The sequence below is a fragment of the Rhinoderma darwinii genome, chromosome 5 (genome assembly GCF_050947455.1).
Source record: "Rhinoderma darwinii isolate aRhiDar2 chromosome 5, aRhiDar2.hap1, whole genome shotgun sequence".
NCBI lineage: Eukaryota > Metazoa > Chordata > Amphibia > Anura > Rhinodermatidae > Rhinoderma > Rhinoderma darwinii.
Window position 1 is genome coordinate 141,400,920 of NC_134691.1, and position 26,912 is coordinate 141,427,831.

General features: G+C 42.7%; 1 protein-coding gene across 2 annotated transcripts in view; it reads left to right on the top strand.

Moving 5' to 3' along the window:
- The window catches only part of MBOAT1 (membrane bound glycerophospholipid O-acyltransferase 1), a 92,142-nt gene extending 65,769 nt beyond the window's left edge, over positions 1-26,373 (top strand). Inside the window, exons 9-13 of one of the 2 annotated variants that reach the window (XM_075826583.1) lie at positions 3,213-3,316; positions 17,713-17,777; positions 18,087-18,219; positions 21,557-21,708; positions 25,304-26,373. In XM_075826583.1, coding sequence (XP_075682698.1) covers positions 3,213-3,316; positions 17,713-17,777; positions 18,087-18,219; positions 21,557-21,708; positions 25,304-25,475 — 626 coding nt within the window. In that variant the 3' untranslated portion in view covers positions 25,476-26,373. The remainder of the gene's footprint in view (positions 1-3,212; positions 3,317-17,712; positions 17,778-18,086; positions 18,220-21,556; positions 21,709-25,303) is intronic. The other variant, XM_075826582.1, reaches the window with a different exon arrangement.
- The last annotated feature ends 539 nt before the right edge of the window (positions 26,374-26,912 follow it).

Sequence of the window (26,912 nt, forward strand, 5' to 3'; positions counted from 1 at the left end):
TTTCCTCGCGCACACCATTCTTTGTTAACTCTCAACACGATTGCAGGAGAAAACTTGCCATTTTTTTCAAATACTTGCCCTGGCTAGTCTAGCCCCGATGACCAAGCCTCGTATGGAGTCACTCAGATTTTTATTTGTATTTTTGTTTGTTGCTTTTTGCCATTCTTATGTGGATTCAGACTTGGGCCTAATGCACATGACCTTTTTTTTTTTTTTTCGTGTGCTATTAGCAATTTTGTGTATTGAACATGGACCCTTTTGTCTTTATGGCCCCATGCTCATGATGATCACAAATCTGTTGGAGGGCTGCGGATCCAGCCCGCAAAAACACATGACATGTATTTTTATGGTCTTTTTTTTTTTTTTTTTTTACGGCATGGACTCGCCCGTTATGCATTACCGTCCCTGAATTTTTGTAATATTTTTTTTGTGGATCCGTGAATACCGATGACAGTTGGATGCACTACAGGAGGTTTTTGCGGACTAATGGACTGAAACGAATACATGGTTTTGCAGACTGCAAGATCCGTACGGCCATATACATTGACCTGATGGTTCCTCTCCAGCATTGGGTTCAACTGTATCTGCGTCCTGAGGACGCAGATACAGTTGACAGCGGGCCTGGGACAGCGGGACACCGCCCGGAGTCTGGGACTGTCATGCTGAATCCGGAATGGTTGGGAGGTCCCCGGGTGGAATGTAGTGCTATCTACAGGGAGGTGTGTGGGGCGATATCTACAGTGGGCTGTGTGGCCATTTCTCATCTACCACCAACGATTCAGCGCGGGAAGGGGACTGTTCTCCTTCATTAAGTCATGAAGGAGCGCCGGCGCGTTCTTCCTTTGGCCTGCACTTTCCTCTCCCGAGGAAGCTATGGTGCCCCGTGGGCCGTGGACAACAGCCTCGGGGCGCATGTGTTTGAGACCCGTGCTTTACACCATGTTGCCATTTTCTCGATTACGGTTTGGTAGCGGAGTGGACAAAATGGACCATGCCTATTAGATGTGTACCACATTTGAACTCCATATTTGGTTCTATGGATTCCGTATTCTTTAGACCATTCTTTACATCATAGATGTAACAAAGCCCAAGGAATGGCATGTAACTGGACTAGCAGGTTGTGGTGTGAACCCTCCATGTCACCAAGGGAATTGATTTGGGGCTACTCCGGGGAGCGGAGTCAAAGGGATGTGGGCTTCAATGCAGGAGAACCCCAGGTCTTTACCCCCGGAGTAAATGGATGTAGATGCCCTCAGCACTCAACCAATAAAACTTCAAGGGATGAAATAAATGTAAAACTGTCCAAAAATCCCCATTTCAGACCTTTAGATCCATTCGAAACTTAAATTCAAAATCAAGTGTTTATAAAAACAACCCAACGGTTAACGTAGCTATAGTTCAGGGCAGGCGGCAAAGATTTATCACGGTAAACGTATCTATAAGTCGCAACAGGCATGGATGTTCAAAATAGGCAATGGTCGGTACACAGGAATTGCTGGCAATGTGTTCCAGAGAAGGAAGGCCTTTGAAAGCCCAGGGATTCCTGGGGGAATAATATTGGCATGCGCTGGCCCATTAAAACAAGCAAGGGTCAGTACCTGCGCAGTAGGGCGCAGAAGCAGAGGAGCGGCGTGGTACAGAGGAAGGACGTTACTGACCAGAGGTGAGTAAACGGTGGGGAGAGCGAGTCGTCACAAAAAAATAGTTGCACAAGTCCATCCATAGGGCCTAGTCCTTCAGCCCACAGCAAATGCACTTAAAGGGAATGTGTTGCCGGCAAAACATGATTTTTTTATTTTTTATTTTTTTTTTAGTTAAACAATTAGTGTATAGGTGATTAAACATTGTTCTAATTTTTTATTTTTTTTTCACGAGTCAGGAAATATTATAAATTGGATTCTAATTTATAATATTTCCCATTGCTGGTCACTAGATGGAGCCATTCCCAAAATTGCAGCATTGCATGTGGTAAAGCAACCACATTGCTTTATGCTGCAAAATTGGGTAAAAAGCCCTCGCTCTAGTGAGCTCTCAGCATCCCCCCCCCTCCTTTATCCTGGCTAGTGCCGGGAGAAACGAGGGGTTTGAACGGTCTAACCTCCTACACTGTGTGTCGCCATTTTTTGAGCGAACACACAGTGTAGAAGGTTTACATACAGTAGTAAACACACACTGAACACAAACATACATAGAAATCCCTTACCTGCTCCAGTCGCCTCCGGTCCATCCGCTCCGTCTGCTGCCGCTGCTCCATGTGCACAAGTCCGGAAGCCGCGACCGGAAGTAGTAATCTTGCTGTCCGGCCGCGACTTCCGGTCCACAGGAAAATGGCGCCGGACGGCGCGCATTTCAAATTGAAATGTGTGGGAGCGGCGCATGCGCCGTTCCCACACAGCGGCGTACACGATAGTGGATGGAACGGGCCCCGTTCGCAGTCCCTATGGGACTGGAGCTGCCGTATTCCATGTCTGTATGTGTCGTTAATCGACACATACAGAAATGGAAAAAAAAATGGCAGCCCCCATAGGGAAGAAGTGTAAAAATAAGAAAAAGTAACACACAAACACACAAATTAATCCAAACGTTTTTAATAAAGCACTAACATCTTTAACATATTAAAAAAAAAATTGTGGTAACACTGTTCCTTTAAGTAAGGGCAGGGTGGGCAGTCTCCTCCGCATATGTTTTCACATTGTAAATATTACAGACTATACAGCAGCAAACCGTAGAGAATAAAGGAGTTATATTAATTTTAAAACTGTTGCCATATGTTATTCTATTGGACAACCCCTTTAATGGAATGACCAAAATCATATTAATGTTTAAATTATATTAAGAATTTACAGCTGATAACTAACAAGGTCAAATTGAACTTCAAAAATTCATTTCAGTGTAGAAACTGCAAAATTGCTGTTATTTTGTATGGGCACAAAGTCCAGTTTTGCCATTCTGATTGTATTGTGAAGTCCTTGTAATATGATCTTCACTTAGTAGCCAAGTGCCAGTGATATGGTTCATTGGGGCACAGTAGTATCCTAAGCCACTGGTTCTGGAACATAGTTGTAGATAACTAAACAACAATGCTAAAACCGGTGCATTACAAGAAATGTTTGCGTTTTTATCCTATATTATTTATTTGTATCAGTTATATTATGATACTCCAGTTTAATGGCACTAAAACTTAGTCTTTGAATTACTTTTAATTTGTACAGCTGATGCGATAAATAATGCAGCAGGATATGGATTTAATGGAATAGATGAGGATGGCAGTTTCCGATGGGATCTAATCAGTAATCTTAATATATGGAATATAGAGGTGAGTTTACAATAAAATGGCTTGTTTCGGAAGAAAATCTATTTAATAAAACTGCCACTATGTATTGATACTTAAAGAGGCTCTGTCACCAGATTCTCAAATCCCTATCTCCTATTGCATGTGATCGGCGCTGCAATGTAGATAACCGCAACGTTTTGTTTTTTTTAAAAACATTCATTTTTGGCCAAGTTATGAGCTATTTTATATTTATGCAAATGAGCTTTGAAATGTCCAACTGGGCGTGTATTGTGTTTTTAACTGGGCGTGTTTTATGTGTATGACGCTGACCAATCCGTGACCAGTCAGCATTATACACTCCTCAACATCTGCACGCTCCTCTCCTGAAATATTCTGTGCTGCTGTGAACTCTGCTCTTACCATTACGTAGCTCTCAGTCTGTTACCTCTCTCTTCCGCTCCTGTCCTCAACACCTTCACATGATTGGCAAGTCACCCCCCCGCACACGATCCTACTGCACGGCTGACAGCCGTCAGCTGTATAGCTAACAGCACGGTTGTGTTGGAAGCGCGCCCTGCTGTGTCTCACTTAGCAGCTGGGTGTGTTCCCCTCATCTAGCTGCTACGTTCTATCCTGACTGCCGGTGAATTCTCCGTGCGGTCTTTGCAGTGCTGCTACCCCGTTAACCTACGGAAGCAGAACGTGGCTCCTGAAATACTCTGTGCTCTCTTAAACTCTGTGGAGCAGAGTTCACAGCAGCACAGAATATTTCAGGAGAGGAGTGTATGATGCTGACTGGTCACGGATTGGTCAGCGTCATACACATAAACACGCCAAGTTAAAAACACAAACGCCCAGTTGGACATAACGGAAAAAAAACGCCCAGTTGTCCATTTCAAAGCTCATTTGCATAAATATAAAATCGCTCACAACTTGGCCAAAAATGAACGTTTTAAAAAAACAAAAAAAAAAACGTTGCTGTTATCTACATTGCAGCGCCGATCACATGCAATAGGAGATAGGGGTTTGAGAATCTGGTGACAGAGCATCTTTAACCCCTTAAGGGTGCAGCCTAGTTTTGTCCTTAAGGCTCAGAGCCCATTTTTCAAATCTGACATATTTCACTTTATGTGGTAATAACGTCGGAATGCTTAAACCTATCCAAGCGATTCTGAGTTTGTTTTCTCGTGACACATTGGGCTTCATGTTCGTGGTAAAATTTGGTCGATATATTCAGTGTTTATTGGTGAAAAATTGCAAAATTTTAGAGAAAATTTGGAAAAAATAGAATTTTTCAGAATTTAAATGCATCTGCTTGTAAAACAGACGGTTATACCACCCAAAATAGTTACTACCGTATTTCCCCGAAAGTAAGACAGTGTCTTACTTTCTTTTTATCCCCAAAAGCCCCACTATGTCTTACTTTCGGGGTATGTCTTATATTTGAAAAAAATTGTCGAATTTTTTTTTTAATTTTTTTTTTCACAAACTTTATTTAACTGTTTTACATTTTTTTTTTTAGTCCCACCAGGGGACTTCACTATGCGATGTGCCGATCGCATATATAATGCTTTGGTATACTTAGTATACCGAAGCATTATTGCCTGTCAGTGTAAAACTGACAGGCAACCTATTAGGTCATGCCTCCGGCATCGCCTAACAGGCAGATGCTGAAGGCAGACCTGGGGGTCTTTGTTAGACCCCCGGCTGTCATGGAAACCCGACGGCGACCCGCGATTTGTTTGCGGGGGCGCCGATCGGGTGACAGAGGGAGCTCCCCCCTCTGTCAAACACATTAAATGCCGCTGTCACTATTGACAGCGGCATTTAATGGGTTAAACTGCCGGAATCGGCGCGCGCTTCGATTCCGGCAGTTGCAGCAGGAGCCAGGCTGTGTATAACAGCCGTGCTCCTGCCGCTGATCGCGTGGGTACAGTCTCAGTACCCGCGCCATCACAGGACGGATATATCCGTCCTCCTGCGCGAACTAGCAGCTGCTGAGGACGGATATATCCGGCGCGGTGACGTATGGAGAGGGGGGCGGCTCGGAAGTGGGCAGGAGGCGGCAATACCCCCGTGTTTTCCCGAAAGTAAGACATATGTCTTACTTTCGGGGTACGGCTTATATTAGCCGACCCCCCTGAAACCCCCGATACGTCTTACAATCGGGGGTGTCTTACTATCGGGGAAACACGGTAGTTCACATTTCCCATATGTCTAGTTTAAATTAGCATTGTTTTTTGAACATTCTTTTATTTTTCTTGGACGTTACAAGGCTTAGAACATAAACCGCAATTTCTCAATTTTTAAGTAAATTTCAAAAGCCTTTTTTTTAAGGTGCCTCTTCAGTTCTGAAGTGGCTTTGAGGGGCCTATGTATTAGAAACCCCCATAAAACACCCCATTTTAAAAACTAGACCCCTCAAAGTATTCAAAACAGCATTTAGAAAGTTTTTTAACCCTTCAGGCATTTCACAGGAATTAAAGCAAAGTTCATTTTTCTTGCTGAATTTCAATTTTATTCAAATTTTTTTCTGTAACACAGAAGGTTTTACCAGAGAAACACTACTAAATATGTATTGTCCAGATTCTACAGTTTTTAGAAATGTCCCACATGTGGCTCTACTGCGCTCATGGACTAAAACACAAGCCCTAGAAGCAAAGAAGCACCTAGTGCATTTTGAGGCCTCTTTTTTTTTTTATTAGAATATATTTTAGGCAGCATGCCAGGTTTGAAGAGGTGTTGAGGTGCCAAAACAGTAGGAATCCCCCAATAGTGACCCCATTTTGGAAACTACACCCCTCAAGGAATTAATTTATGGTGGTTGTTACCATTTTGACCGCACAGTTTTTTCACAGCACCTATTTGAATTGGGCTGTGAAATTAAAAAAGTCTTTTTTTCCAATAAAATGTCATTTGTGATCAAAATTTCTTATTTTCACAGGGAACAAAATACCCCATTTTGTTGCCCAATTTGTCCTTAGTGTGGCAATACCCCATTTGTGGTGATAAACTGCCGTTTGGGCCCATGGGAGGCCTCAGAAGGAAAGGAGCGCTATTTGTTCTTTGGAGTCCAGATTTTGCTGGATTGGTTTTCGGGTGCCATGTCGCATTTGCAGAGCCCCAGAGGTATCAAAGCAATGGAAACCCACCAGAAGTGACCCCATTTTTGAAACTACACCCTTCAAGGAATTCATTTATGGGTGTTGTGACCATTTTGACCCCATAGTTTTTTCACAGAACTTATTTGAATTGGGCTGGGAATTAAAACAAAATTAATTTTTTCCAATAATATGTAGTTTTGGCTGAAAATTTATTTTTTTCACAAGAAATAAAATACCCCATTCTGTTGCGCAATTTGTACCGAGTGTAGCAATACCCCATTTGTGGTGATAAACTGCCGTTTGGGCTCATGGGAAGGCTCAGAAGGAAAGGACCACCATTTGGCCTACTGGGGATTTTCTGGTGCGAATTAATGTATGCAGAAGCCCCTGAGGTACCAGTACAGTTGAAACCCGCAATAAGTGACCCCGTTTTAAAAACTACACCCTTAAGGCATTCATCTAGAGGTGTAGTGAGCATTTTGACCGGAGACATACAACCCATAAACTGTAATGTTGGTTCTCACGGGTACGGCAATACCCTACATGTGGCTGCTATCAGCTGCCTGGGCAAACAGCAGGGCCCAGAGGGGAAGGACGAGAGGGGATAAGCTGTGCGGAGTGCATCTGGGTAAGTAAAATTGGGGTAAATTATAAACTAAGGGATTTGTGATAAATTTCAAAACACTCTTTCGTACAGAGCTCTGGTTTTTCGGGACACGCCTTACATTGATATATTGTGTCCTCCCTTATCCCCCTCTTATAGCAGACTTTGCACCTCTTTTGACTTTTTCCCTTCTTGCCAGTTTGGGGAACTTCTCCTGGAAAGTGTTGCCCTGGTACGATGCGTGTGGCCCCGCTTCCAGAAGTACTGGGTGCCCCCCCCCCCTTCCTGGTCCCTAAAGATTAGGTTCTTGATAATCACCTCTTGAAATTCCAGGAAAGTTCCCCTCTGGCCTGTACATCGACGTAGCACGTACACATTGTACAAAGCCATCGGTATGATGTGCACGGCAAGCTTCTTATACCACACCGCATGGCGCTGTAGGGCTTGATCTGACAAGTCCACCCCTCCCATGTACCTATTGTAGTCCAGGATGCAGTCTGGTTTGGGGGTCTCTGTACTGGTACATGGGTACTGGTGTGGCATCTCTCTTATCCTAGTACTTGACACACAATATGTTGCTGCTAGAATGTGCCCTGCGCTCACCCCTTCTTGTTTGCCCTGCTGAGTCTTAGGGAGGCCTCTCAGGTTTCTTCCAGCAGTGCCACATGCCACAAGACTGGAAGCGAGGCAGTTGAAGAGTGGGACGCTGGTATAAAAATTATCCAGGTAGAGGTGGTAACCCTGGTCCAGCAGTGGGTGCATCAAATCCCACACAATTTTTGCATCAACTCCCAGTAAGGGGGGGGAAGCATTCTGGGGGTTGAATACTGGTGTCCTTCCCTTTTATATATCCTAAATTTGTAGGTATACCCTGATGCACTCTCGCAGCTTATACATCTTCACGCCATACCTTGCCCTCCTACCCGGCAGGTACTGGCGGAATTGAAGCCTCCCTTTAAAATCTACCAAGGACTCATCAATAGAAATACAGTTCTCGGGGGTGAATGCTTGGGAAAACCGGGCACTTAAACGGTCTAATAGGGGTCTCCGTTTATACAAACGGTCAAAACTGGGGTCATCTCTGGGTGGGCACGGCTCATTATCAGTATAATGTAAGAAGCGAAGTATTGCCTAATTTATTTATTTTTTTAGGTTACAGTTCAGTTCTGAAGTTGCTTTGAGGGGCTTATATATTAAAATATAAAGCTATTACATTACTTAACCCGCACGGTGAACGCCGTAAAAAAATAAATAAAAAAAGTTGGAAAAATTGCTGTTTTCTGTGAATCCTGACTTTAAAAAAATGTGATTTAAAAAGTGATCAAAAAGTCGCATCTAGGGGCGTGGCCTGGTAATGGCGCCGAGCGGACGTGTGGACTGAGATCTCCGCTACAGACTTCATCCCAGCACGCTCTTTAGCATGAGAAGGCAGAGGCAAACGGCACCCTGATGAGCAGGAGAACACCCAGGCATACAGGCACACTGTCCAGATCACAATCGAGGGCACTTACCGGAGGCATTCACAGGTATTTTGGCGACAGTGAGGGGAGAGAAATCCAAGATGGCGCCGCCGGGCCCTGACCGCCGGACCAGGGGAAATGGAAGCACAGCACAGGACGCTTCCCCTACAGCCCCCCCCTCTCCAGCCCAAACCTCCTCTCCTAGCCCCTCTTCACCTCAGAAGAATACTACAGGACTAACCACGCAAATGCCTGCGATAGATATGATCTCCGTTCCAGGGAATATGCTTATGGAGCTGAAACAACAACTTGCTGCAGTTCCAACAAAGGGGGACATGGAAGCTTATGTGAGCAGACTGGAGACCACGTACAAATCCGAGATACAGGTGCTGACATGCAACCTTTCTCAGCTTACAGACCAGGTACAGCGCATGGATGGAGATATTACAGCGACATCTCAGGCACAAGCATCTCACCAGTCGACGTTGGAACAACATACTCAGCAAATCCATATGCTGTTTAATATCGCTGAAGACCATGAAAACCGCAACCGTCGGAATAACTTGCGTGTACGTGGCCTGCCGGAGACATACAACACTGCCTCTATAGTTCCTACCCTGAAGGGCCTATTCAACTCTCTCCTGGGACGTGAGCCTGAATCTGCTCTGGAAATTGATAGAGCACACCGCACTCTGGGTCCTAGAAACGCAGACCCTGATAAGCCGAGAGATATCTTGTGCCGCATTCACTACTTCACGCTGAAGGAAGAAATATTACGTAAAGCCAGAGATAAAGGCGATATCTTGTGGGAGGGGACCAAACTTCAACTCTTATCTGATCTCTCCAAAATGACTTTGGATAAGCGCCGAAACCTGCGTCCTTTATTGGATGTTCTGCGGGAGCATGGGATTCCATATTCTTGGGGATATCCGTTCCAGCTTCAAGTGAGGAAAGATGGTGTTCTCTTCTTCGTCCGGGAACTAGCCGACATCCAAGAGTTCTGTGAGGCGTTAGACATCCCAAGAGTCTCCATATTGGACTGGCCTTCAATTCCGTTACTTCGACAAAGTGCGCACCAAGGACGTGGCGGTAGATCTCCAGCCATTCGTGGACGGAGTCAGGAGCGACGACAGATGGAACCGGTTCCAGAAAATTAAGTGGTGGTCGTGAGTATATATACTCACCCACATGTAGCATACTTATAAGCCTTTTCCGGCTTTGACACGGAAACTCTCATGATTATATATTTGTATTCTATACATTTTGCAGGGATACAGGTTGAGGGTTCATGATGTTTTCTAAAGAATCTAGAATGAATGCCTTGACGTGATATGCTTTTACATAACTGTGCTCAGGTTAGAGATAGATGAGGTCCATTAGCACTTTACATAAATGCTTTACTTTAATGGTGTATTGTTCCACTATATGCCTCTGAATGTATATATGAGGTCCCTCACCATCTCGTGTATCATATCATATTGCCTTCGATACTACCGCATAACGGGTGTTCTCCATAGCTCCTTTTGGTGCTATACTGTTCTCTGGATACTTATTCCTATTGTATTATTTAATGTTGCTCTTTCTGCTCTATTTTCTCAGTAACAGTGCTGGGGTGATAGTCTAGCGTTCGCTGGGTTCCTGACTAGTCACTCTTCCACTTAGGGATTCACTGGTTCGCCAGTGTTACTTTGTTTGTAATATCTCTCTGATTCAGAGAGCGGGTTTTCACCCTTATTCCTTACTTCATCTCCGAAGTTCGTTTTATTTTTTATTTCAATTTCTCCTATACCTAACCTTATCCCCCCTCTTCCCCTCTCCCTGCCTTCTTAGTGTGAGGGGATGGCCTCCCTAAAGATGTGCACCCTGAATGTTAGGGGATTTAATACTCCTGAAAAACGCGCACAGATCCTTTATGACATGCATAAAGAGAGGGTCCAACTCTTGTTTTTACAGGAGACCCATTTTAAAACACACTCCTCGTCTTAGCACTCAATACTACTCTAAGTGGTATCATAGCACGAATGCGGAGTCCAAAAGCAATTGCAATTCATAAATCCCTATTGCACAAGGTATTGGCGACGGCGTCAGACACGGAGGGGCGCTACTTATTTGTCAAAATTTCTCTACATGGCAAGGTGATTACGTTGGCTAACTTTTACCTGCCTAATCAGGATCAGGCTAGGGTGTGCAGGTCATTGTTGCGAAGGCTGGAGGATTTCTCAGAGGGCCTGCTGGTAATTGGAGGTGATTTTAACCTAGTGTTTGACAGATATCTTGACTCATCGTCCGGTAAAAGCTCGGTACCTAGGTCACATTTGTCAGCCTTATCATCCACATTACATGCAATGCAGTTGGTCGATGTTTGGCGCACACTCCACCCGCAAACCAAAGATTACACCTATTTTTCTGCGTAACATAATTCATACAGTAGAATTGACATGTTCCTTCTCAGTCACCATCTCCTCACGTGGAAACCCACCACAATGATTGGGAATGTACTCTGGTCAGATCACGCTCCGGTGTATCTGATTTTAGACATTCCGGATAAGCCGAAACATTTTAAGAATTGGAAGCTGAATGACAATCTCCTAAATGACACAGTCTGTATGACCGCAATGAAGAACTCCATTCACTCCTTCATTCTTAATCATACAGCTGACACAACAACCTTACCACTGCAATGGGAGGCGTTGAAATGTGTGTTAAGAGGAGTTCTCATCCAACATGGATCACGCCTGAAAAGGGAGAAAGGAGCCCAAATGACAAAATTATTATATAAGATTCACGTCCTTGAAACCCAACATAAATGCACGCAACTCCTCACTACACTATCAGAGCTCGGCCTCACAAGGAACCAACTCGGGGAACTGCTTGACCAAGCCTACACTAGGTACAGAGACAGGAATCGGAAGTACTTTTATGAACTCGCTGACAAATGCGGACGACCTCTCGCAAGGGCGCTGCATCCCAGATCATTGGCTGCATATATCCCTAAATTACACACAGCATCAGGGCAGGTGGTCTCTGATCCCAAGGACATCACTACAGGCTTTCAACAATACTATTCTTCACTTTACAACATTAAAGCTAGCTTACATGACATCCCGGTTGAAACACTACAGTCCAAAATAGATGAGTACTTGAACGAGACTCCGGTCCCCACTCTTTCCCATGCAGACTCTGATATGTTGGAGTCCGATTTCGCGGAGGATGAAGTGCTGCAAGCTTTTAAGGATTCTCCATTGGGAAAGAGTCCTGGTCCTGATGGTTTCAATAACAAATTTGACAAAACATTCCAGGAGTTTCTAATTCCCTTTTTAACAAGGGTTTTCAACTCCATCACTCCAACATGTGGCTTCGCCCAACAGTCGCTTGAGGCACACATCACATTGCTACCAAAACTGGGGAAAGATCCTACGTCTTGCCCTAACGTCCGCCCGATTTCACTGATTAACGTAGATGTCAAATTATTTGCGAAGATCATTGCATCACGCATGTCTCCTATCTTACCGTCTCTCATCCATGATGATCAGGTGGCATTCGTTAAAGGACGAGAGGCAAGAGACAATACAAACAAGACCATCCTTCTCATGTCTTATGCACAACGACAACAGATTCCTACATGCCTGCTCTCTGTGGACGCCGAAAAGGCGTTTGACAGGCTAAGTTGGCAATTCCTTGGGAGGGCATTGTCACAAATCGGTTTGGGTAACAATATGCTTGGAAAAATAATGTCTTTTATATACAAAACCTACAGCTAGGGTTCGCGTGAATGGGCTATTATCAGATCCACTGCACATTTCAAATGGTACCAGACAGGGATGCCCGTTATCCCCTATCTTATACGTTCTCACCATGGAACATTTTGGCTAGTGCCTCGAATAAGCCTGAAAGTGCTCTGCAAACCAAAATCGGAGGGAGGGGCGGGGCTACCAGTCTTTAAAAAATATCACTCTGCCGCATTGTTGATGAGAATTGCTGACTGGTTTAGATCATCTACTCACAAAAAATGGGTCCGCCTGGAATTTGAAATTTCCCCTTTGCGACTAACATCTCTCCCATGGACGTCCAAACAGCTCAGAAATACCTCTATGCTACCATTGTTAACTCTAAATTTTTTAGTGGCTTGGGATAGGGATGCGGCGGCGCTTAAATTAACCCATTGTCCTGGTCCTTTCACTCCTTTATTTGACAATCCAGACTTTACACCAGCGGTGGGAGTCGCGGAATTTCTTTCTTGGAAGAAGCAGGACAATGTCAGACTCTCTTCCACACTCACTGACACTCATGAGCTTCCCACTTTACTGTCCTTGAGGGAATCTTGTCCTCACAAAAGACTATCTTGGATGTAGTATCTACAGCTTAGGGCATACATTTCCTCTTTCTCAGACAGTGAGGCTCTCACATTAGACAAAACAGCATTGGAAGTCTTCCTACTGATACCCTCTATACCGACCAAACTGTTATCAACAATGCATGTCTTTCTACGTGACTGCCCTGAGCTGTCTCAACTTAGATATGTACAGGCGTGGGAGCGTGAACTGGGGTTTCATATACAGGATTAGGATTGGCAAAAAATTTTTTTGCTTACCCATAAACTGCCATCAGCCTGTTACGCACAGGAAAAGAATTTTAAAATTCTCACCCGTTGGTATCGATACCCGGTCTTGTTACATAGAGCCTTTCCCTCCGTGTCTGACCAATGTTGGCGCTGCCTTTCCGCTTTGGGAACCATGTTGCACATATGGTGGGAATGTCCCATATTTTCTCCATTTTGGACTAACATATTCGAACTATATAATGTGCTGTTTGATTCTCAGACTCCTATTGAACCTGCCATTGGACTACTGTCCCTTTTGCCAGGCAACGTCACAGCCTTGAAAAAAGGTATATTCAGACACTCTCACTGCAGCTAGGTGCGTGATTCCTAGACATTGGAAATCCACGGGATGCCCCTCTCTCCGAGAATGGGTAACCGAATTAACTCATATCATGAGAATGGAAGGCCTCTTGGCAGGAGACAATGGAAAACGAGACAGATTCATGGCTACATGGAGGAGCTGGATTCTGTTTGCGGAAAGCGAAGCCCTTCCACGTTGGCTGGAAGAACACACCTGAATTTCCTTTGGCGGTCGTACGTCTTGATTATAGGCCACCCCTCTCCACTATACACCTTACCTGTCCCGCTTTCCTTCCTTCTGTTTATTTTGTTTTTCTTTTCTCCCCCCTTGTTTCTTATTTTTGCATTATATCATATAATATATCAGATTGATTATATTGTACTAATTCTTCTGTGTTTATTTGTTCCTCATTGAACGGTTCTTACGATAATGTACACTTCTTGATGCTGACAATGTATACACTCTTTATGTATTGCATTTGCATTGTATTCAAATATTTCATTTAAAGTGGTTCAGTTGAACTGCCACTCGTTCAAATGCATTGAAGTTGTTATTTGTTTGTACTGAAAGCTCAATAAACTTTGATAAAGAAAAACAAAAAAAAAAGTCGCATCTACTCCAAAATGGTACCAATAAGAACTACAAGTCGACCCGCAAAAAAAAAGCCCTCATACAACTGCATCGGCGAAAAAATAAAAACTTTACGGCTCTTCAAATATGGAGACACAAAAACAAATAAATAATTTTGAAAAAAAAGCGTTTTTACTGTGTAAAAGTAGTAAAACATACAAAAACGATACAAATTTGGTATCGTTGCAATCGTAACAACCCGCTGAATAAAGTTATTGTGTTATTTATAGCACACGGTAAACGGCATAGATTTAGGACGCAAAAAAGAGTGGCGAAATTTCAGATTTTTTTTCTACCCCCCCCCCCCCCCAAAAGTTAATAAAAGTTAATCAATAAATAATATGTACCTCAAAATGGTGCTATTAAAAAATACAACTTGTCCCACAAAAACAAGACCTTATACAGCTATGTCGACGCAAAAATAAAAAATTTATAGCTCTTGGAATGCGACGATGGAAAAACTTAAAAAATAGCTTGGTCATTAACGTCTAAAATAGGCTGGTCATTAAAGGAACAGTGTCATCACAAATAATTTTTTTATATGTTAAAGATGTTAGTGCTTTAATAAAAACGTTTATTTTCATTTGTGTGTTTGTGTTTTACTGTTTTCTTATTTTTACACTTTTTCTTCCCTATGGGGGCTGCCATTTTTTGTTCCATTTCTGTGTGTGTCGATTAACGACACACACAGACATGGAATACGGCAGCCACAGTCCCATAGGGACTGCGAACGGCTCCCGTCCCATTGACTGCCGTGTACGGCGTCTGTGTGGGAACTGCGCATGCGCCGCTCCCACACAGTCCTATTCGAAATTGGCGCCGTCCGGCGCCATTTTCCTGTGGACCGGAAGTCGCGGCCGGACAGTAATATTACTACTTCCGGTCGCGGCTTCCGGACTTGTGCACATGGAACAGCGGCAGCAAAGGGAGCGGACGGGCCGGAGGGAGCCGCGGCGGCAGGAGCAGGTAAGAGATTTCAATGTATGTTAGTGTTTGTGTGTGTTTACTACTGTATGTAAACCTACTACACTGTGGGTTACCTCAAAAAATGGCGACACACAGTGTAGGAGGTTAAACCTTTCAAACCCCTCGTTTATCCCGGCACTAGCCAGGATAAAGGAGGGGGGGATGCTGAGAGCTCACTAGAGCGAGGGCTTTTAACCCAATGTTGCAATGCTGCAATTTTGGGAACAGCTCCATCTAGTGACCAAAAATGGGTAGTATTATAAATTAGAAATAATTTATAATATTACATGGACTCGTGCAAAAAAATAAAAAAAATTTGAACAATGTTTAATCACCCACACACTAAATGTTTAATTTTTAAAAAAAAAACATGTTTTTCTGGCAACACATTCCCTTTAAGGGGATAGTTTATTTGTTTATATATTTTTATTAATAATAAAGGACTGATAAGGGAAAAGTGGGGATTTTTACTTTTATTACTTTTAAAACTTTTATTTTCACACCATTTTTTTTTTTAAAACTTTTTTTAAACTTTATTACTTTGTCCCACTAGGGGACATGAGGGCAGGAGGCCCTGATCGCTATTCTAATACACTGCACTACATGCGTAGTGCAGTGTATTAGAGCTGTCAGCTACTCGCTGACAGCAAGCATAGTGGGTCCTGACTTCGTCAGGACCCACTAGGCTTCCGTCGATGGCAGAGCCGGACGCCATTGTTTGGTGTCCGGTTGCCATAGTCACCATCGCCAGCCGCTCTCGCGTATTAGGCTGGCGATTGTAGCTTAACCCCTAAAAAGCCGTGATCACTATTGAACACGGCTTTTCAGGGGTTAATCAGCGGGAACACAGCGATCGGTCCCCGCTGTAGGAGCTGCGGCAGCTGCTGTACGAGACAGCAGCTGTCACAGCTCCTGTATGTGTCGGGAGGACGGCCGAAATGGCCATTACTTCCGCGACGTACTATTCAGTCACTGAGCGCGAACGTATTGGCTAGCGCGACGGAATAGTACGTCGCTGAGCGCGAAGGGGTTAATTTTGTGAACTTTCTGCGTTCGTTCTTTTTTTTTTTTAAATATCCCAGCAGTTCCTCTTTTGAACTTCGCTCATTTGATCCTATTTTGTCTCCTATTGCAATTAAAACTGAGAAATACATAAAGAATTCTTATATATGTGTCTTCAGTTATAGTGCATACAATTGCACAGTACTGTCTTGGTGTCAGTGAATGAAGTAATATTGTTAGGAAAGAATACTTGTAATTCTTTGTCATGGTAATATACCGTCTTTCTTTTTTACATTATGTGGATTTATCAATATTTGATCTTCAATACACATTAGATCATTGTCGCCTTACGTTTCTGAGGTTTAAATAAAGCTTTGTTTATAATGGAGGCCTTGATGCTGTGACACATCTGTCATTCGATGGATCGAAATGGTCACAGACAGACCACATTGACTTTATGCATGCTGCGCTATTCTTGCCATCAGATATTATATAGACCCTGACGGAACCCACCAACACAAGTGGGAACAGAGCTGTAGACAGGATCCTCCACCATACTTTATAATGGTGTTAGAATCATTTGCACATGATCTGATGCACCTAATTCTAATTTTAGCTCTTTAAAGGGAACCTGACACGTTTAAATTTCTGTCTGATCTGAGGGCAGATTGTAAAAAAGCATGAGAAGCTGATATTTAGTTTTGTGGGGAAACGTTTAGCATAACTCAAAACCCCTACTCTCTATAGGCGGAGAAATTTAAGTGGGTTGTCCTTGTCAGTTATTGACCGCTATTTATTTACACTCAAACAGGGAATGCTGTAAATCACTTAATGAGTGCGCCAACTTGACTCTTGAGCCCTGATCGATCAGGGATTTAAATGAATAAATAACAGGTTATAATTAATCTCTTTCTAAAACAAATATAATATTCTTGTCATCTTCTCCTGCTCTATAACCTGCTACCCACAGATCAGACTCCAATCTCAATATGATAGGCTCCTTTTAAAGAGGTTGTCCCAAGATTAAATGTTATCTCCTATCCACAGGATATTTAGTAACATTCTGATCGGTGGGGGTCCAACCGCTGGGACCCCTACTGATCACTAGAACGAGGGTCCTATTCCTCCGAATGAATGGAGTGGCAGGTTGTGCATGTTCTATTCCAATTACTTTCTATGGGACTGCCAGATATAGTTGAGTACAGCGCCTGGCTATGTCTAGCAGTGCCATAGAGAATGAATGGCGCAGCAAAGCACATGCGTGACCTGCCTCTCCGTCGTTCGGACCCCCACTGATGAGCATGTTATCACCAATCCTGTGGTTAGAGGATAAGATTTAATCTTGGGACAACCCCTTTAAGGCGGTGACAAATGTACCTAGTTTTTCCACTTTTTTTTTTTTTTTTTTTTTTAGTTCAATTACATCACCTTTATCTTTACTGTTTGGATCAAGGTGAAGTATTGACATCCAGAAATATAAGGCAAAAAAAATAAATTTACATAGGATGTCCTTACTTTTTCACATACAATGCTACATGACCTTTTCCTTTCTAGTCTATTAATTTAACATGGTCACTGGAGCGTGAGTATTTGTCTGAGTGGACTAGATGGCATTGGTTAAGAACCAAATATGTCTTTGCCTACTAAGTCAGTCTAGAGTCAAGTCCGCCATAGGGCAATTATGTGTGCAGCTTAAAACCTTGCTACATACTTAAATCTCAAGTAGCTACTGGCAAAAATTAATGTGTTTTGTCATTTCACATTCTTCTAGGTGGCTACAAGTCTTAAAATGTACATTGACAATTGGAATATCCAGACTGCTGCTTGGTTAAAAAGGTAAACCATTAAACTTTCAATCCAGTAAAGATCATTAATAAAATGTTAATGCTTTTCTTGTATATGTTAATGCTCCGTTTTTATGCTCCGCAATAATCTGATAACCTAATGATGTGTAAATCATTAATCTGAATGTTCGGACGCTTTTATGAGGGAAATTCACCCTCTACTCATGTAGATTTTAAAGACTAACACTTAATCCACAAGTGGGACGCCATTCATGAAAACTGGTCCCTTTGAGAGATTCATATAAAATAGAGAACTTTTTTAACACTCGTTTTGTTTTAATTTTTTTTGTTGTCTCCACAGAGTTTGCTATGACAGAGCACCAAAATATCGAACAGGTTTAACCTTTCTTCTTTCTGCCGTTTGGCATGGTGTTTATCCAGGATACTACTTCACCTTTCTTACTGCCATTCCTGTGATGTGGACTGCAAGAGGAGTATGTAGAAGAATTTTTATTACAGTTAAAAATGCATATGTTTGCAGTGACTGAAAATGAATCTCAAGGCTATTATTATTGGTTAGTGACTGGGTAATTTCTACCTGGAAAGAGCTTAAAATCACCATTTAAAGTTTTTTTTTTTTTGTATTTTTTTTTCCCATGAAGCAAATAAAATTGGATAAAATAATAAAAGCAACATTACTAACCCTGTATATCCCCTGCTGGTCTTTGTTAGCTTTCCTGCAATAATGTCATGCTGGCAACACTGGCCTCAGCGGTGATGCAGTGGTTAGTCGATGCACGTGTGGGTAGTCTGCACGTCATTACTGCAGGACAGCTGCTAAAGATCGGCAGGACGACTGAAGTGGCGGCACTGGAGCGCCAGGGGATTTACCGGATGAGTACATTTTTATATATTTTTTTTGTTCTTTTATCACATTGACACCTAGCCAATTTTATTCGGTCTTGGGGGGAAAAAAAACTTTTTAAGAGTCACTTTGAGTGTCAGAGGCTAAACACGCCATAAGTGCTCAACTTACTTTCACTTTTATGGTATATGCTTTTTGCAATTTAGAAAAAGTCAACTCTGGAGGAAGCCGACCATGATATCCAATATATTTACCACATGATCCATGTCATTTCTGCAGACTGCCACACACACTATTTGTTTATGTTCTGTTGTGCTGGCTACAGGAAGGGCTGCCATATTGTTTTTTTGGCTTTTGATTTAGCTTCTGAGAGACTGACAAGTGTAACGTACTTGCCTCATCCCGCTTTTGCCTCCTAGTCAGAGTTCTGGCGCACTGTTTAAACTTCCTAGTATTTTTGGCTTCTGTGCCAGTCAATCGTGTTACTATTCTTTTTTTGACTGAGACTTTCTATTGTTGAGATTCTGATTGTTTATTACTACTCGTTACAAAATTCTGCTTGCCTTGACTCCTCTCCTTGGATTTCACTTCTTGTTGCTATTGGTTACTGAACCCGGCCTGTCTGACTACGCTTTTTAGATTACCCTTCTGATTGCTGTTGCTACTGGTAACCACCCTGGAATGTCTGATTGCCCTCCTGCACTATATATTTTTTTTCTTGTTGTTCACGTCCTGGAATTTGACCCTTGGCTTAAAGGGAACCTGTCACCAGCATTTCACCTATTAAACCAGCACTACTGAGTGGTAGTGGGTGAAAAATCATTTCTATATAACCTATAAATGTCTTCTTATTCGGCTCTCTAGCTTTAGTATTGAGCTTTTTAGTGTTCCCACACAGTATGCTAATGAGCATAAATGTCAAATCTTTCTTTATTTGAAAAGAGTCAAATCTTCGTTTGAAAAGAGTCATATCTTCATTTCTCAAGTCTTTCCGAGTTTACCCCGGCTCCTTACTTTTGATGGACAGCTCCTCGCCTTTACCCAGCACACTAAATCCCGCGCTTGTGCATTGATGTCCTCTTCTGGTGTGTGCGCACAAAGGGACATCGGATCATTACGATAAAAGGCGCAAAATGTTTGCAGACCATTATTTGCAGTCGGAGGAGGAGTTTAGGAGAGAGGATAACGGCAATGAACTTTTCATGGCAGCGGCCAGTGAGGGATAAGTAAAGTTCAATAGGTGAAATGCTGGTGACCGGTTCCATTTAAGGCCGGATTCAGACAATCGTGTTCAGTCCGTGATATACGGTCTGCAGGTAGGCCGCATTTCCCGGACTGAGCACACTGCAAGGAGCTGGGCTCCTAGCATCATCGTTCTCTATGATGCTAGGAGTCCCTGCCTCTACGCGGAACTACTGTCCCATACTGAAAACATGTTTTCAGTACGGGACCGTTTTCCTGCAGCGACTCCTAGCGTCATAGATAACGAGGCAGCAACTCCTGGCAGCATAGATAGCCCAGCTCCATGCAGTTTGCTCAGTCCGGGAAATGCGGCCGACCTGCGGACCGTATATCACGGACTGAACACGCTCGTGTGAATCCGGCCTAACTCTGACCTAACGACTGCCTGTCCCATCTGTTGGTTGCTTCCTAGGACTGTTAACTAAATTACATTGTTTACTCCTGTAATGCCTGACTATTTTATCTGCTCGAACTGCCAGTTGGTGACCGCTGCAGGGAATCGCCAGGTAGCAGTTCCCAGAGTAAAGTTCAGTATGGAGGTTAAGGGGTGAAGACCAGGGACTCTGCACCCCAATTTAGCCAGAGCCAAGCTGACTGTCATATGTTCTATTATCAGGAGAGTGAATCATTACAAGCCATAACCTAGTGACCGTTTTACCATCCGTTTTCTGAGAAGCTGATTCAAGATTTACAATCTATATGGCTGCACTTCCTGGCATCAGTATAGTTAAATTTTAATGTCTCTAAGTAAAGTAAACATAATAACCAAACTTTGGCTGTCGCTCTAACTACATTGGAGCAAATGTTCTACCGTGTCTGAGTCTAGAAAGTGTCGATAATTTGCCAAATTTTGGCACAATTTTTGTTTGCACCTCACTAGTCATTTTTTAAAACTGTTCCGAAAAGGGGGCCTGGCTTAGCGGGAAAGGAACGTAGCTTAAAATGCACCAAAAAGGCAACAAAAAAATGGCACAACATTCTGTTGCAAAATAAGCCAATACAAAAGTGATAAAAGTAAGCGAAAAGTGTCTAACAGGTCATGCAGAATTTGGCCAAATTATTATGCAGCATAATACTTGATACATGATACTTTTTTTTTTTTTTTTTAACTCGTCATTCGTGGGTGGGTGGGTGGGGTTAGACAATATCCCAGCTCCTGCCGTTGAGGGGAAAATGGTTCCTTACATGGCGGCCATTCAAATTAATTAAAAAAAATGCATGGGCTGGGTTCGCCAGAGCGGGTCCTGCTCTAATAGAGTTCTCCCCATTTTGGCTCATAGCGAGGATATCTGGAGTTATTGATTGATTTTGGTAAACCATAATGTTTTTTCGTTTTGCATACGGAGTTGGAAAATCACTACAAATAATGGATCATCCCCTTAGAAAAGCAGTATCTGAGAAACTGAATGCGTTCGGCTGCTTTTTCAGCCCCATAGACATTCAATGGAGTGGCAGTGCACATGTGGGACCGCCACTCCATTCAAAATGCTCCTCACTGCTATTGGGCAGTGAGCGAACGAGGGTCGGGATTCCTATTCTAGAGATCGGTGGGAGTCCCAGTAGTAGGGCCCCCAGTGATCACATTTATTACCTATCCTGTGGATAGGTGATAAATGTTAATTGTGTTATTCCCTTTAATATATAAACTTGCGCTAATTTTATGCCTAAATCTTTTTATACACTGTAATGAGTAATTCTGTAACTTTTTTTTTTTCTATACGCAGATGAGGATACTCTTTCGCCACTACTTTATCTCCTCAAAATTCAGAAAATGTATTTATGACATCATCACATGGGTTGTAACCCAATTGGCCATTTCCTACACTATTGCTCCCTTTTTTCTGTTGGCAACTGAACCAACCATTAAGTTATACAAGTATGCATATCCTTTTGTGGTTTTGATTAAGAGTTATTTAATAAGATTACATTATGAATTATTTAACCATCTTTTGTTACTGCTTGTGAAAATGTTAGCCGTGTAGCAGATCTACACCCAGTGGCGTGGCTATAGGGGTTACAATTAAGACAGAGCCACGAAGCCAGGGGGTCCGCGCCCCTCTGCACCACATCTAATAAAAGTTGCTATAGTAACTGGGTCATATGTAATAAACTACATGAGCTCCTGTTACTATAGTAACCGTATAATTACCCTCCACGTTCCCGAGCGTAGTGGAGGTCCTGATGTCTTTCCACGTCAGGAGTCGATGTGCGCCGCGCATAACGTAATGACGCTGAATGGCATAAGGACGTCCGCTGCGCCCGATCCCGAAGAGCAGGGTAAGTTTAAGATTACTGTCGTCTGGGGCCCTGTATCTAAGCCTATCATGTGGTAGGCTTAGATATAGTGTCCAATAGACAGTATCATACGTGGGCCCTGTATCAAAGCCTACCCTGTGGTAGACTTGGATACAGGGCCCATCAGACAGGATCACACATGGGCCATGTATCTAAGCCCTCCATGTGATCGACTTAAATACAGGGCCCAGCAGACCGTATCACATATGGTGTGATACTCTCTGCTGGACCCTGTAGCCGGGCCCGTATTTGCCCCTAGGCACTAGTGCTCTGCCCGTGTACTCCAACACTGCTCCCGACGTCCCTGTCTATATATGGCAGTGATATTGGGAGCTCCCCAAGTTATTGGTTTAACCTACACCTGTGACTTATGCCATACAGCTGAATCAGTCAATCAGCCTTAAGTCACATTGCAGATTAAGCCGGAAATAATTTTCAGTAAAACTACGGATACCCCGAAGGAACCCATTAAAGTCAACGGGTTACATCGGGCGCCAGTTGTCTCTTGCACTTCCGACATTTTCTGACTAAGCAGAACAATGGAATGCCGAACGCAGATGTGAACAGGGCCTTTACTGATTACTAGCGATCATTCACCTACTTTTGAGTCCCCACAATAGGTTTCTTTAGTGGCGCCTGAGATGCGCCAAAATTCTTGCTCACCTCTGGTTGATCCTGCTCCCCTTACAAGCATCAGTATACTAAGCATTGACAGCTCTAAGATGTCATTGGTTAGCTTACATCACGTGGTGCCCAGGTTTCACTGATTCGTTAATGCCAACGAACTCAGGAAAGGTTAGTGTGATCATTTGTTTTGATATTTTTTTTTATATATTACTAATGTTGTCTTTTTTGTTTTTACCGGTTCGGTTGTTCGACTACGTTGGATTCGAGGACTACTTCGATGGCGACTTTTTTTTATTCTCAATAAAATTGTTAACGAGGGTTGTGTGGTGGGGGGGGTTTATGTGAATAAAATATTTTTTCTAGGTCTACTTTTTTAAACTTTATTACTACCCCCTTAGTAATGGCCGTTGACTGTGTCCATTACTAAGGCGGGGCTTAGTGTTAGCCGGTGCAGAGGCAACACCCATTATTACACCCAGTAGCCACCGCCACCAGGGGTACCGGGAAGAGCCGGGTGCGATCAAGTACCCGACCAACAGTAGTGATGCTCGGGCACTGGGATGGCCGTGGGCTAGTATTAGGCTAGAAAAGGCCAGAAACTGTAGGCCCTTTCCACCCTGGTAATGCTAGGCTACTGCTACTATGTTGTGGCTGGTTATTAAAAATGTAATTTAAAAAATAAAATATTTGGAAAAAACACCCCATGTTTCATAACCAGCCAGTTACAGCGTAGCAGCAGTCTTTCATTACCAGGGTGGGAAAGGTCTACGGTTTTGGGCCTTTCCCAGCCTAATAATACCAGCCTGCGGCCACCCCAGTGCCCAGCCATCACTACAGTTGGTCAGGTACTGGATTGCACCCGGCTCTTCCCGATGGCAGTGGGTACCGGGGGAATAATGGAGGTTAATGCTAACATTTTCACTGGCTAACACGAAGCTCCGCCTTAGTAATGGACGCTGTCAATCAGCCGACGGCCATTACTAAGGCGGTGGTAATAAAGTTTAAAAAAAAAATACAAGGACAAAGAAAAAATATATTATTGAAATAAAAAACCCCCGCAAAACCCTCGTTAACCATTTTATTTAGATTTTAAAAAATCCCGTCATTGAAGTACTCCTCGGATCCGAAGTATTTCCAACAACCGAAACTGTAAGGAAACACACACAATCAAAAATTAGTAAAACATAAAAAAAGCAATTATTATACTTGCCTTTCCCGAGTCCAGCATTGGAGCCGCAACGTCAGCGAGCTAGGCCCTATATCTAAGCCAATCATATGTGATAAAAGTCTGCTGAGCGACTGTATCTAATCCTATCAATAGCTATAGGGGCCGTAGTGCTATAGACATGGATGCTAGTGCTGCATCGTTGGGTCACTTAGGGGACCCAGTGATGCAGCTGAAAGCTGCGGGCCAACGGCCACAAGAAGTTGGGTGGGCCCAGGAAGGGCTTTTGCATCGGTCCCTTGAGCCTTTAGCTACGCCCCTGCCTACACCTACAGCCTTAGCAACCATTTCCCTGTAACTAAATTAGACTAACAATCGTTCTCCTTCACATATATATTGTTGGTTACGGTTGTTCCTGATATGTGTGGTTATGCCTGTAGTGTCAGTCTGATATTTTTTTTTCCCAACTTATGCCTCTGCTCTAATACCCATCCTAAATGTTTGTATGTCTGCTTCTCTGTCCGTGTTGTCTACCCTTCTACCCATACTAAGGTTTTTGTACACAGATAAAGCATACTGTCCAACATATTTCATTCCAAAATAGTTCTTTACCGAAGAGAAAAATATACGGCGATCAATAGTATGGAACTCTTAAGTTCGTTTAGAAATAGTGTTTAATTCGATAGGTAATGTGTTTATATTGCTAAGTTGTGCTATTACAGGCTCAACCCTGCTAGAAAGCCTTCAGAAAAGTCTGGTCAAACAGCTAGTGAAGGATTATTGCCACTCGAATTATTATGAAGTATTAAAACATGCAGGGATACTGGGCACTGCTGATGTTTAAATTCCAATACAAGTTGATGATTTGAAAAATACATTATTTTCAAAACATTTTCGCTTAGAACAATACATTAGCTTAGGCCTCATGCACATCTGCATTCGGCTTTCCGTTCTGCTTAGTGTTGCGTTGTATGATCGCCACCAGCGGTAACCGACGGAACTAAGTGACTTTAATGGGTTTCGTCGGGGTGCCTGTGGTTGTACCGTAAACAATAGAAATGCGCTATTGTTTAAGGTATTCCCAGCCAGATCTGCGACAGTGGCCCCTAGCAGAGCCTAAAACGCAGATGGGAACGAGGACTTAAATTGTTCAGGTATTACATATATTTATCATGTAAACACATTGGTAAAATAAAAAAAATACTTCGGCAATGTTTTCTAAAGTATATTTAAAATCAAGTAAACTGTTACATTTGTACTGTGCTGTAATTAAAGCTATATTTTCCAGTGATACAGTATTTCACTAACTTAAGGTGTCAACTTTTATTAAGATCTTACTAAAATATAGCCATTGATATTAATTAAAATGTATTTTATTTTTCAGGTCCATGTATTTCTACTTCCATATTGTTATCTTTATAGTACTTATTCTTCTGTCAATAAAGTCATCTAATGACCGTCAAAAAACATTCTCGAAGAGGACTGCTTCATCTACCACAAACCATGTTAAAGAGAAACACGTCTTTGTAGAACATGTGAAGCTTCATTCCAGATGAGACAGAACAATGTGCAATGACTGCTACCAACCAAAGAGCAAGAATTCTGGACAATCGGAACAGAGTTGACTTTTTTTTAATGGAGTTTTATTCTTATTTAAAAGACTATGTAATATATTGTAAAGTTTTAATACTTGACTTTTCTTAGTTGATTTTTCAATGAATGACATTTTGAAGAAAGCCTATTTGTGTGCTTTCCTAAACCATGCAGAAAAAGTTCCAGAGCTCCTTTACAGGTTTTCTCTATCCACAACAGAACAAAAACTAGTCCGATACAGATGGACCAGTATAATAAAATTTCAAAATAGTAGTCACGTTACCGCTGTTGATTTACTGTTCTGAAGAACCTTGAGGTGGAACTTTCAAACACCGTTGTAGAGTTTTTGGTAAAGATATATTGTATTGCAGAATAGAGATGTGCTGCTCCTAGGGTTCAGGGCTGGTTACAGTACGGTTATCAGAGCTGTGTCTTGTAACAAGCCATGCACCTGTGCAATCGTCACGTGACCAGGAAAGATTTGTATTCTCTGAGACGAACAAATGAAGGTTCCCATTCAATGATTGCAAGCAGAGAATTTAAGTATATACTAGAAAATGTTATTCCTTTTTATTATACAAAGAATATCCTTTTATTCATTGAAACCATAATAACCCTTTAATGTCATGGGTTTCCTTGACCATCTCGCATCCAGCTGATGGTGCGGAGTGGAGTAGTGGTATCCCACATAGGATGCCACATAGGATGTAAAGTAACATACTAATGGAAAGGGGACAATTCCGTTTAGGATGATAATTTGGGGTCTAGCAACTTTCAGTTAATAGAAGTATTGATCTCTGACGTTGCTTTCCTAGTTAATGAAAATTGTTGCATAGCTAAACCAAGGCTTAACTAATAAAGTGGAACTACCTTCCAGTGTGGTTACGTTTGATTAATTTTCTCTTGTACAATATAGTCACCCCAGTCAAAAACATGAAATTCAGTGTTTGGCCAGCATCGGGGACACTTATAAATCCCCCAAAGCTTAATTTTACCTGAATGTGCCATTACAGAGAGAGCCTGATGTCCCCTACTAGGCCACAGCTGAAGCCTGTGTTGACCATAACAATAGAGCATTGCTGTCCTGAGCCGCTGATACACTGCGTAAAAATCACGCATGGTGTCCGACCTGGAACCCGCTGTACATTCTGTCCGAAAAATAGGAATGCCCTTCATACTTGCCCCCTCCCCCTCTGTTGTCCGCTCCGGCCTCCCTGGATGAAATTCCGCTCCATGTGAGCGCTGCAGCGGTCTCATGGTGCAATGTCATCCCAGGAGGCCAGACTGCAGGAAGGAGGAGGGCGTTCCGGGTAAATATGATTTTTAATGGGTTTTTTTTCCCCTGAGTTTCGATATTTTTTTCTTATTTTTTTTTTTTGCGACGTAAGCGCGACTATGCG